The 13,817-nt window shown below is 38.4% G+C and overlaps 1 protein-coding gene across 1 annotated transcript in view; it reads left to right on the top strand.

The window, feature by feature from the left end:
• The first annotated feature begins 576 nt into the window (after nt 1-576).
• LOC124111458 (EGF-like domain-containing protein 1) overlaps nt 577-13,817 on the top strand; it is a 29,396-nt gene continuing 16,155 nt past the window's right edge. Inside the window, exons 1-2 of the mRNA XM_048401206.1 lie at nt 577-614; nt 2,760-2,813. Coding sequence (XP_048257163.1) covers nt 2,768-2,813 — 46 coding nt within the window. The 5' untranslated portion in view covers nt 577-614; nt 2,760-2,767. The remainder of the gene's footprint in view (nt 615-2,759; nt 2,814-13,817) is intronic.

Here is a 13,817-nt window from a genome sequence, read left to right as displayed (position 1 = left end):
TATTTTTTACGTCTTTTGGCATGACGTGGGATCGAACCACAGACGCTCTATCAACATCGCTACGGAGGCTGTTTCTTTGATTGAAAAACCACTGCAGCATGGATCATATTATACATAACTATTTACCGGCTGTTGTGAAATAAACTTATGTGTTATTCGGGGTGGAAATATAAATTCTAACACAACGCCACTCGATGACATGAACAATGTTTGTCAACCATCATTATTTATCCTCTTTACCTAAAAACCCAGACTACCTCAATACCAAATATATTATATTAGGAGGTACATGTATACCCTCATTCTACATGTGCTATCTCTGCAAATGCGATTCAAACTATCAAGAACAGTTACATAAGTCAAAAGGCCTTTGTAATATCCAATTTAAACATGTAAATAATACACGCATTATTCAAAAGTTTGACGACGAAATGTTTGTTTGCACAAAAAGAAATACCTTTCAATTACATTTCACATATGCAGTGTACATCTCCAGCCAATGGATATTGTCAACGTGTTTAATAACCCCTATAAAATGGACAGGAGAGCGAATGTTTGCGCACTCGTTAATTTTCTGGATAACAGACAACAGAGTTTATCTTGGTCTAAAATAGGTAAGGCCTTTGATTGACACATTGCATGTCTCAGCAGGATACAATGGATTGTAGGCTTGTTTCCTTTCGCCCATCTCAAACCTGTCGTTTATAGGATCAGGCCAGTTGTCAGTAATAGCTTGTTTCCTTCAAGTCTCACTAATATAACTGTGTTGGTTTAACTTAACGTTGTGATGTATTCGCAGCAAACTACCAATATAATGGTGCGTCAGCTTCACTCTGAGGACCGACAGTGAGTGAAACTAAATTGAATTTGTCAGAGCCTGTCTATAAATAATGCATAATGATGTTATTGTCATTTGTCTAATAGGGTGAATATTTACACGATGCATCTTTCTATATTAAATTTTAGGATTAAAGGCCATTCGGAAGGACCATACTTATATTGTACCTGCCTGGTGCCTTTAAAAGACATTGTGACTTTAGAGCGTGTACATTCTATTCCTATATCATAGAAACTTAAGACATATCTGAGTTACAAATAATCAATGTTTCGGAGGTCATTTTTCAGAAATGTCATTGTATACATTCAGGGGAATTTACTAAATATGACACGTCGCTTGTCTACATGATGCGCAATACTGTCTCATTCTTTGACGCTCTTGCTCACTCTCACTTTATTTTTTTAATGAAAAGTGTGAGATTGATGTTTGGTATCAGGTAAAGCAAAACATGTCTACCCTTTTCGCGAACACCTGGTGTCTACACTGGTTTTCCGTGACCCATCATGTATTTTCTATATTGATGTGCCGTTTTTGCCCAATTAGATCTTTTGTGGCCGATATTAGTGATTGATTGTTCTCTGGCGTTGACGTTTTGAATTGATGTATTGGAAGCTGGGATATTTGCTATAGATCCCATTTGACACTAACAAGAAACCACCCTTTGACGATGTTTGATGTATGTGAATTCTGAAATTATTTGCTCACTTCATCAGACTTCAGCCCAGATATTTGTTTACCTGTTGTAATTCCTTGATGTACCGATAAACACCGCGCATATAATGTTGTGTGAATTCTGTACACATTCGACTTCTTCATTTCATTTACTTCACCACAAACTCGTGGGGATTCGAGGTTAGACACCCTCATCAAACTATGCTGGTCGTATGAGGCGACTCACTTCGTCTCACTTTCTTTATCACAATTCCGTGAAGATTCCAGCCTAGGGTAGGTCCCTAGTACGCTGGAAATGCCCTTTGTGACAGCCTCAGTGAGGTCTTGAATGTTGTAATACTGATCATGATCAAATAACTTTCGAGGCACTTTGAGCATGCTCGATTGTATCTCAAATGTTGAGAAATGTAGTCACCAAAAACTAGAACAGCTGGAATAGTGCTGGACATTTTGAAATCATTCCTCTAGTCATACAGGTTTATGTCAGTGGTACATACATACATTTTCCAAAGCTATTTTGCCCTTTACACAAAATGGAATCTGTTTCGGTGGATTATCAAAACTGGTTTTGTCTCTTTTGTTGAGAGATCTTCATTAGATGTACTGGATAGCTAGTCTGGATGAAAAGATGCTAAATAGTGTATGTGTTTAGTACAACAATGTTCTTTCAACGCAATACATATTTATACACGAACAAATTTAAATTCCTATTTCACACTGTGTAGTTGAAGATGTTGCCTATGGCTTACGATATGTTAAGACCATGACAATGTTTTTGTAAACAATAATCCTAGATGTGTATAACCTGAACCACTTTCAATAACATTGCCAATGTTCATACCCCAATAACACACTATGGCTTCCGCTTTATGAATACAATAACTTTTGAATATCTAATTTCACTGATTTGTTTTGCTGTATCAGCAAAAACGCTTATCATCGGCAAATAGCCATAGCCTTTCGTATCTATTCATCATTAAGTCTTTGTAGTTCAGGTGATGTCCCATAACATCATTTGGCACCAAATTGACTCATCTCACCCAAATCCAAGAGGTTACGATTTTGAAACTGGCTATTACATGTTCAGAACCTTTATTATATATGTTTATAGTCGGTATATATGGATATAGATCATGTGTTTCTCGTGTGAAATATTTTGTTTCATTTAAGAAGGAACCTTTATATATTTATTTCTGTGGTTGGCATTAATCATATGAATTAATGAATATGACTTCTGTTGCTGCTCTAGTTCCCATCATGGCCAGTGTTCCGATATTGGTTCTGACATTGTCACTCGGCCTTGGTGAGTAGTACTCCTACATCGACAAGTGTCTCATGTTGTCTTCATTAGTGCTGACATTTGTAACTGACATTTATAAAACGTGATGTAATGGTGTGTTTGTTTCAGAAAGTATTGAAGATATTCTGCTACTACTTTTTGCCGACGATGTGACTATGTTCTCATATACAGTTATTTGTCTACAAAGACAATTAGATATCTTGCATTACCTGGGGCCTAAGTGTGAATCTTGATAAAACAAAAACAATTGTTTTCCGAAACGGTGGCATTATACGAAAACATGAAAAATGGTTCTATGGCTCTATAAATGTAAAACTTGTCACTTACTACAAGTATCTTGGAGTATTTTTCCCCTCAAGGCTAATCTGGACAATGGCCTGTAAAAGCCTAGCATCACAGGCTTCTTAAGCCACTAGAGCCATTTATCATGTTTTCAAAAGAAATAGCTATATAACATTCGAAACAGCTTGTACAATGTTTGATTGTAAGATTGCTCCTGTATTACTTTATGGGGCTGAAATCAGGGGGGCAAAATATTATGAATGTATACAAAAAGTACATACGTCCTATTTTAAAAGTTATCTTTGTATCGGAAAATATGCCTCTAATAAAGCTATTCTTGGTGAAACTGGACGATTAAATATGTTCGTGTTTAGCAAAATAAGGGTACTTAAATACTGGTTGAGATTGCTACGTATGAATCAATGTCGATATCCAAAACAATGTTACAATCTACTTAAACAGTTAGATGATAATGATAAACACACCTGGGTGTCTGATGTAAGATATATTTTGTTTTCTTCAGACTTTTCATTTGTATGGATCTCTCAACATATTGGCGATGAAAATCTCTTTTTGCTAAAAATAAAACAAAGGCTGAGTGATATGTATTCTCAAGAGTGGCATGACTCTATTTCTTCATCAAAATATCTGTCACATTATGCAAATTTGAAATCACTTTTACAGCCAGAATTTTACATCAGTAATCTCACGAATTAATCACTCAGGAGAGCATATTGTAAATTCAGAATATCGCTACACGGTTTTAAGATTAACATGCTACGAAAGTCAAAACATACAAATGAAGACTTGAGTTTATATCTATGTACCCACTGTAAAGGGAGGCAATTAGAGGATGAATTTCATGTTTTGTTTATATGTTCAAAATATTCCTCTGTCAGAAACCACTATTTGCCTTGGTTATCCAATGTCCATCATGATAATCACAGTTTATGTAATCTACTCAACTCCAAAAATATCAACATTGTAAAGGCTTTGGCCTTATACTTAAATCATGTATTTAATGTGAAATAAGACTACTTGTATTTATTTTCCTGACATCACGTGACGCAGCAATTATTGTAATTGTAATTGTACTCTAGGCCACATGGCCCAAAATACTGAATAAAGAATCTTGAATCTTGAATCTTGACATTTGAATAAGATAGTTCATTTTTATATTATGATTTTTAACCAGTTGCATGTTCTTATAATTTGTTTGTTACATTATTTCTAATATTTCAGTAGGAATATATAGTAGCATAATTAATGTTTCATGTACAATTCGGGGCGGTCGGGTAGCCTAGTGGTTAAAGCGTTAGCTAGTCACGCCGAAGACCCGGGTTCGATTCCCGACATGGGTACAATGTGTGAAGCCCATTTCTGGTGTCCCCCGCCGTGATATTGCTGGAATATTGCTAAAAGCGGCGTAAAACCTCACTCACTCACTCATGTACAATTCCCTTTTTCAAAGTGCGTACCTGTATGTACATGGTCATTGAATTAATATACACATATAAACTGTTGTTTGTTTTTCGCGGAAAATCCGTTATGCAAAACAAACTTCACCAACAATCAGCGAAAAATACTATGAAACAAGAATCACACCCAAGAACGTACGGAACTAATTATAACAAGTGCAAAAGTGAGCGTGGCTCACTAATACCCCCGACCCGCCTTGTGTGTCAGTAGTTACAAATTAAATAGCTAGGATAGGGTTAGCCTTAGGGTTTGAAAAATTCATTAAAAAAATGGAAAATTAATATAAAAAAAATTTTCCTTTTGACTGCATCCCTCCATATGACACAGATTATATGTACTAAGTTTGAGATGGATCCACTGAATAGTTTAAGAGAAATCACGCGGACAAAGTTTTCAGACGGACGTTAGGGTTTGAAAAATTCATAAAAAATGGAAAATTAATTAAAACATTTTTTTTCTTTTGACTGCACCCCTCCATATGACACTATTATATGTACTAAGTTTAAGAGAAATCGCGCGGACAAAGTTTTCGGACGGACGGACAGACAGACAGACAGACGGACATTTTGTCGGGGGTTTAATAAAATTGTGTATATTGCCCTTTCGACCTGCTCTTTCCAGCTCATGCCACATTTGACTGCCGACGCCCTAACCAGGCCTGTCTGAATAGTGGCACCTGCACCTTCACTTCCGCGGACTGCCTCTGTACCACGGAATACAGTGGCTATGACTGTCGTCTTGAATTAGGTGAGTGCTCAAGTGTTTATCGGCACATATTTTCTTGAAATGGACGTTTTCGTAAATCTTTTACACTTCTAAGAAACCTTCGATCAGATATTGACATGACGTAACTTTGTCGTATAATATGAAGGTTACTCCGCAGGATAAAGCCAAAGGTATCCGTTGGGGCCATTTTTGGATACATTACAAATAACAAAGTTCAGGTAGAATAGTTTTAGCGTATATAAACATGGCGTCCTGACCAGAACTCCTCACCACCGTGACATACCTGCAATCTTTGACCGAGGCAGTAACCAGGAAGCTCTTGACTGATGGCGTTGTTTTGCCGCCGAACTGATGATCACTTAAATTTAAACCAAGACGAACTTAGAAGTCTTTTTCACGTTACTTGAATCATATTGTTACATCATACGATCCAAATAATAGTCTAAAATACTGAAAATCAGTGTCCAAAAACTTTATTGCCTGTTGTCACTGTCTGACTGACTAATTACAATCACACTTGTGTGTCTTGGGATGGTAAATATACTGTATTATAAATTAACACTTTGTATTAAGGTTCATTGACGATATTTACCATCCAAAAAGACATTCATGTTCTAACCTCTATATCCTGAATTTCGCATTGTCAGGTAACGTTGATCAACACAACTGTTCCACCACTGCATGTGAAAACGGAGGCACCTGCTATGACGACGGTGTGGGAGCCAAATGCTACTGCGACAGCGAACACTACGGCGTTATGTGTGAAAAAGATCGATGTAAGCACGCGATTCCATATATCATATGTTATGTTGACAATGATATCATGATATCCTCTTCAGATTCCCTGATCTGCGTTGCGGACTTGATGGTCATTGGGATTAACCCGTACAGTACTTCTGGATTCGAAGCTTTCGTTGAGGACAAGAAAGGCATCACTGGCTGCGACTCCCTGCCAGTGCCGACCACGGTAGACCCGTTTGACAAGATTCCTGACAGCTGGGAAGGGCATTACATCCAAGTAGAACATGACAGTGCAGCCTGCGGCCCAAGCGTACCAGTCATTGTAAGTACATCCATATGCTTGATGCATACGAGTACAAAGAATCTGTTAGTCAAGGTAACACCCCTCTTCTGCATGTATTATTTACCTCGGCTTGCTTGCCATGAGGCAGGTTCCACGTACATTTTTTAACTGGAAATCGTCCAGCTCGTCAAAAGAAGAGCGTATGTTATGTTACGCGAGTGTACGCCAAACCACAGCCCCCCTAAGTAAGGATAAGAATGCAAAACATAACGTCAAAGGCATGTAAGTTCATACAGAACACAGCGCCACGGGCGTGTAAGTATATGCAAAACATAACGTCAAAGGCATGTTAATTCATACAGAACACAGCGTCACGGGCGTGTAAGTATATGCAAAACATAACGTCAAAGGCATGTAAGTTCATACAGAACACAGCGTCACGGGCGTGTAAGTATATGCAAAACATAACGTCAAAGGCATGTAAGTTCATACAGAACACAGCGTCACGGGCGTGTAAGTATATGCAAAACATAACGTCAAAGGCATGTAAGTTCATACAGAACACAGCGCCACGGGCGTGTAAGTATATGCAAAACATAACGTCAAAGGCATGTTAATTCATACAGAACACAGCGTCACGGGCGTGTAAGTATATGCAAAACATAACGTCAAAGGCATGTAAGTTCATACAGAACACAGCGTCACGGGCGTGTAAGTATATGCAAAACATAACGTCAAAGGCATGTTAATTCATACAGAACACAGCGTCACGGGCGTGTAAGTATATGCAAAACATAACGTCAAAAGCATGTAAGTTCATACAGAACACAGCGTCACGGGCGTGTAAGTATATGCAAAACATAACGTCAAAGGCATGTAAGTTCATATAGAACACAGCGTCACTGGCGTGTAAGTATATGCAAAACATAACGTCAAAGGCATGTAAGTTCATACAGAACACAGCGTCACGGGCGTGTAAGTATATGCAAAACATAACGTCAAAGGCATGTAAGTTCATACAGAACACAGCGCCACGGGCGTGTAAGTATATGCAAAACATAACGTCAAAGGCATGTAAGTTCATACAGAACACAGCGTCACGGGCGTGTAAGTATATGCAAAACATAACGTCAAAGGCATGTAAGTTCATACAGAACACAGCGCCACGGGCGTGTAAGTATATGCAAAACATAACGTCAAAGGCATGTAAGTTCATACAGAACACAGCGCCACGGGCGTGTAAGTATATGCAAAACATAACGTAAAAGGCATGTTAATTCATACAGAACACAGCGTCACGGGCGTGTAAGTATATGCAAAACATAACGTCAAAGGCATGTAAGTTCATACAGAACACAACGTCACGGGCGTGTAAGACCTCCACCACGGTGATCACCTTGACGCAAGGGCAGTACTAAAATTCGTGTTTTTTTGCGCCCTTCGAGGTAGTTTTTTCTTTTCAAAAACATTTCAATCAATCTAAACTTAAACGCCACAGGCGTGTACGCGTGGCCTTGATTGATTGATTGATTGATTGATTGATTGATTGATTGATTGATTGATTGATTGATTGATTGATTGATTGATTGATTGATTGATTGATTGATTGATTGATTGATCGATTGATTGATTGATTTGGTTCTAGTTGAAATCATGTACATATATTCTCAGGAACACCCAGGCGGTGGACTTTTATCTTCTTGTCGGTGGGGACATCTACGCCGGACATCCTGTTGACGTCGGGACACAACTTATATTCATATTTGGCGTTCAAGGGGGTAATTTGTTTTCATAAAATAGTTCTTGTTGATTTCAAGTAGGCCGCAGTGGGCAATATTATGTGAAAGTGTGCTTTTTTTAAACATCATATTGCTTTCAAATATGCAATCATAATTCCAGAACCTAGCCCTACGAACAATAGTACAGGTTACAATGATGACACAAGGTGTTCGTTAACCCTGTGTCTATGTCCTGACCTTCCAGTCCAAGACAAAGTCTATGGCCAGAATGTGTCAGGAAGTAGTAATTTAAAGATGGTGAAATATTGGTTGAAGTATCCCCCGGGTTTCGACTATAACATAGTTAGTAATGATGAACACTGTTTCCCCAGTATACACGTCAATGCGGGTGGAGGAGGGGGAGGCCAACAACACCATCTCCAACGACACGAAGACGCTGAAGCTGATAGAAGGAAGGTAGGTAGTGTCTTCTAGGAGGAGGTCGGGTAGCCTAGTGGTTAAAGCGTTCGCTCGTCACGCCGAAGACCCGGGTTCGATTCCCGACATGGGTACAATGTGTGAAGCCCATTTCTCGTGTCCCCCGCCGTGATATTGTTGGAATATTGCTAAAAGCGGCGTAAAACCATACTCACTCACTCACTTCTAGGAGGGTATCACAACCGCCACAGTGTTGAGTGAAGGTTTACTCCTTAATACTAGGATACTTGATAATTAATAATTAGGATGAATTTACGAGTAAAAGGCTGGGAAATAATTATTTATTCTTAATGTTTTACCCCTCAACATTGTTCAGAAAAATAATTAGGGGGGTGGGTCCAAACAGTCTTTTTACTCATTGAAACACATAAATCTTTTGAGCCAATTCGTCCCAGACATCCCAACCCCAAATGCTTGAAGAAAAAAATCTTTTCACGAAAATGCAGGAAAAAATAATTTCTTCTTAGTTTTTATGTCTTGAATCGCTGAATAAGTAAATTGTTTAAAAATAAACTTTCAGACATGATCTCAATCCCAAGAATATGAAATGCTTGGTCCATAATACATTTAGTATTAACATTTTCTTGTCCTGTATTTTCCACAGTCCCTGAATAATAGTAGGTAGCATTCAATAGAGCCAATGTAAACATTTTCCATCATCCAACATGTGTCATAAACATCTAGTATAGGACAATTTTAGCAGATCATCCAGTAAGTAATATATTGTTTGTTCGACAGTAGCTGTGGTAGATGTTTGAAGTACGTTGTTTTCCTTAAAAATATGTTGTTTGTTCTGTAGTGGTTGTGGGCAAAAGTTGAAGTGCGTACCCGACAAATTAAACGTGTACATAGCTTGATTTGCGTTCAATTATTAATTACAATATAATTTTGTAGAATCTGGAAGATCAGGGTAGAGATATACCTCTTCAGGTGCAGGGTGTACATGTTTCTTTCAGTTGTGTACACACTGACGGGAACGCTTTCATCTCAGAACCGGTCACCCCCATCTCTGGTAACAAACAGAAGTTCAGTCTGAAAATAAAGGCTTTCCACTTCGACGGAAATGACGAAGTGATTTTCTCCTTCCGGGTCAGAGTTTGTGTGGCAGCAGACAACTTGGCCTGTGACCCGGTAGGTGGCAACTTTTATTCAACATCACTGAAACTGAAGGACAGAAAAGAGCCTCGAGACTCCAAGTGTATCATTTGCAAGCCACATTACAATACATTGATAGATTTCCAAGCAATGGAAGTGAAAACGATACTCTTCCTCACAACTAAATATGGAAGGTGGTACATCTCATCAAACAAAGCTGTCTGGAATATGTGGTCTTTTAATGAGAAACAAAACAACCATCAACGAAACAACTCTCACAACACCACAGACACACACAGGCACGCACGCACATACGCACACACACACACACACACACACACACACACACACACACAAAAGTCAAAATCTTTATAATCATCTTTGAAACACAAACTGGCCTTTGAACTGCCTTGGTTATATTGATAAAATTATGTTGCATGAATAATACGTGTATCTTAGAAGGGATATTAAAATGTGCATGTCTCGCCTTATATGTGTCAGGTTACCTGTACAGCTCCAGACGGTGGTTACGGCAGAAGGGAGAGGGATGCCGTGAATGAGGTGCAGCTGCACAAGGTGGTGAAGATCCGTAGTCAGGGCGGAGGACAATATGGAGGTAACGTAATGTAGTCCTATTTGGTGTAGATCCGTAGTCAGGACGGAGGACAATATGGAGGTAACGTAATGTAGTCCTATTTGGTGTAGATCCGTAGTCAGGACGGAGGACAATATGGAGGTAACGTAATGTAGTCCTATTTGGTGTAGATCCGTAGTCAGAGCAGAGGACAAAATGGGGGTAACCTAATGTAGTCCTATTTGGTGAAGACCCGTAGTCGGGGCGGAGGACAATATTGAGGTAGAGTAATGTAGTCTTATTCGGTGAAGAACCGTAGTCAGGGCAGGGGACGATATGTGTGTGTGTGTGTGTGTGTGTGTGTGTGTGTGTGTGTGTGTGTGTGTGTGTCTGTGTGTCTGTGTCTGTGTGTGTCTGTGTCTGTGTCTGTGTCTGTGTGTGTCTGTCTTTGGTTTGTTGGCGAGTCTGTTTGTTTGCTTGCTTCCTTGCTTGCTTGCTTGCTTGCTTGTATTGTAGTTCGGCTAATGCCGGCTTGATACTGCTAGCCCATCCATTGAGATGCAATGCTACAGGTTATCATGTATACCAGGACACAGCATACTGATCATGCCTTGTTTTATCCATTTAATACCGAGCGCCAGACAGGGAAACATGTACCATCTATTGACGTCTTTTGGAATGACGCGGCCGGGGATTGAACCGCCGACCTTCCACTCTCCGAGCAGACTTTTTATCCACTAGACCACGATGACGGTCCCCACCAGACAGACAAGCTTGATGTATTGAGGTACAAACCGAAGTGCCACCTCGATGTTTCTTTCCCTACCAAACTGCCGTACATCTCCAATACGGAATGATTACCAAAAACGATATTACATGGCAGTAGTTTAGTTAGCAGTTCTACAAACATGACTATTCTTAAATGAGTTCACGATTTCATTGTTAAAAGCAAAAGATTCGAGTAGCTTAATTTTATGCATGTAGTAATGGAAAACGGCTATATCTTATTTCACAGACACCACTTGTATTGGCTTCACATATTTAATTTGTGCATTTAGTATGTTTATGTTTAGCACTATCTTACATGTAATCTTAAATATAACCAGCTGTTGTAAAGTTATTACCTGGAGAGGTATTTACATAATTTATCAAGTTTTGCTTGTTTACCGATCCAGGTTTCTGTTGAAATTAAAATATGTTTCAACCATACGGAATGAAAATAACGGCGTTGTAAGTGACACAAACATTGCTTGGCAATGAAGTTGATTTCATAATTTTGAATTTGTTTTATATATCTGTACATGTAGTTAAATATATGTGAATACAAAATACTAAATATAAATATATCTGCACGCTATAAATCTTCACACTTTCAGAAAATCTTAACGACAAAATTAAAACTATAATCAATCGTAGCATAATAACAGTTTCTGATACGTTAAAACATACTATTGAAGAGACCCTGGTTCAGTTACTCTTACGCAACGGTAAGGGGGCAGCCCCAACAGAGTGAGTTTACTGACCATCCATATCCTCTTCACAGAAAACTACAATCCAAATACCTTCCCTGGCATCACAGGCACCGTCTCTGAGACATCTTCGGAGGTGACAACAACGCTCATTGCCATGGTTGCCATCTTCTTCCTCATCGTACTGTCTGGCGCCCTCATCGTCATCATTGTCCTTGGGATTCTATCTAAAAAATAAATTGTCTCCGAAAATTCTTTGAAATCTATATTTTATTTCAGACTGTTGAAAAAGACATTGCCGGGCACAAAGATTACGTTGTTGCAAAGTGGTTTTGTATAAAAAATAAATCAGGCTTATATAGATTTAAAAATAATATCTGCTTTTGTAGATGAAGATGAAAAACTCATTTGATACAAAATCCCACGATTCTGACTTTATATAAGCAATTATGCTTTTAGCAACGTTTCCTCTACTTTGTGAAAGTGCCGACAATCCGCCGTACAGTGCGTGCTTACATTACAAGTAGTTCACCACAATACTTGCTTCACATCAGCGTTATATTTATTGTCGCGTAATCTTTGACGGATCGTTCAATAGAACGATGCAGCCTGTATGGTTTACATAAATCGAAGCACTGTGCCTATTAATCTGTATTTTAATGTCGAATAATAGGCTTTATATTGTCTTTTAAGTGTCACATATGTGTTTAAATTTACAATGTATACCACGAACTGCTCAGTGAGTGGGTATGGTTTTACGCCGCTTTTAGCAATATTCTAAGCAATATCGGACGAACTTATGATAGTGATCGGTAGGCAGTAATCAATTTGATTCAGAGTATTACTGTTTTCCACTCACTGGCCAAGCCCTTACTCTCCTAGAAAACGTACGTTTATCATTGATATTACGCAATTAATGTATTGTTACTGTGTACATTTTCACAGTTATGTAGATTATCCGGGTATTTCTATTTTTTAAACCTTGAGTGCAACGTATCCTATATGCATATATATACCAGTGTATTATGTATGAAGGGAACAAGTGTTTTGGGGAAACGAATAAATTCTATTCAAGAGTACGTGTATGTGTCGTTATTACTTTTTTACATCTAGTTTTTAGAGAAATGAATATTAACAGGATGAAATTACGGTAATCTTTTGATATCGAATTTATGAGCAAAAGTCGATAGAGTGGCAAAACTCAGAGAGGTTGTCTACTTTTATCGACGAATGTTGATATATTTCATATTTAAAGACACTATGGTGAGACTTTATTTATTATCCAATGACATTCTCAGTGCAAAAAGTATGTGTTAATTCAAAGATCATCTTTAAATGTTTGGTTCGTCACCTTGCAAACAAATATTAAAATGCACTTCTTTTATTTAATTGAAACGTGTACCGTCCAGCTGTTCTTTGTAAAATCATCACGACCTTATGAAAAACGCATATTTAACAGACATGACCGTTTTCGTTCAAATGGTACATTTGCCAAAGGTTATATCTGCTGAGAAGCACAGATGACTGTAGATATTGCTATGCTCCCTTGTGTGATGCAACAGCCGAAACGTGAGGTCACAACAGTCGAACAATGACGTTACAACAGTCGAACAATGACGTTACAAGATTAGAACGTTTTGGTCTTTCATTCAATCACATTCTCACAAACAAAAGAGTTCGGGATTTGAAATTTGAAATAGCGTGACAATGATGGAACGAAACGAATAAATATATGCTTTTCAGCAAACGATAGTCAAAATTAAAGACTAAGCCAACGTGTTTGTCAACCGACCAATTGGTGACTAGGAAAGCAATTACTCCAAGGAGATTCTCATTGCATACCTAGACATATTCACATGCACAGGACTGTCATAATCCAACACGTGTCATAAACGTTATTTGTATGTTCATTGTGCCCCCCTTGCTGATCTTTTGAATATCTGTTCGGATCGGCAAATCAAAACAGGTACTTTGGCTAATAGGTTTAAAAAACCGATTGAAGCATACCGATGATCTGATATAGATAATAATGGTTAAATAGCCACTTACCTGAGCTAGAAATAAAAGAGACCAGTGAAACTGACTCATATGTTTTCAGAATGGCAGAAATCCATCCACAAGACTGTATGACAAGAGGGATGA

This window comes from Haliotis rufescens, unplaced genomic scaffold, assembly GCF_023055435.1.
Source record: "Haliotis rufescens isolate VD_foot unplaced genomic scaffold, xgHalRufe1.0.p SCAF_21, whole genome shotgun sequence".
Lineage (NCBI taxonomy): Eukaryota > Metazoa > Mollusca > Gastropoda > Lepetellida > Haliotidae > Haliotis > Haliotis rufescens.
The sequence above is the reverse complement of the archived record's forward strand: the minus strand, read 5'-3'. Positions and strand labels throughout refer to the sequence as shown.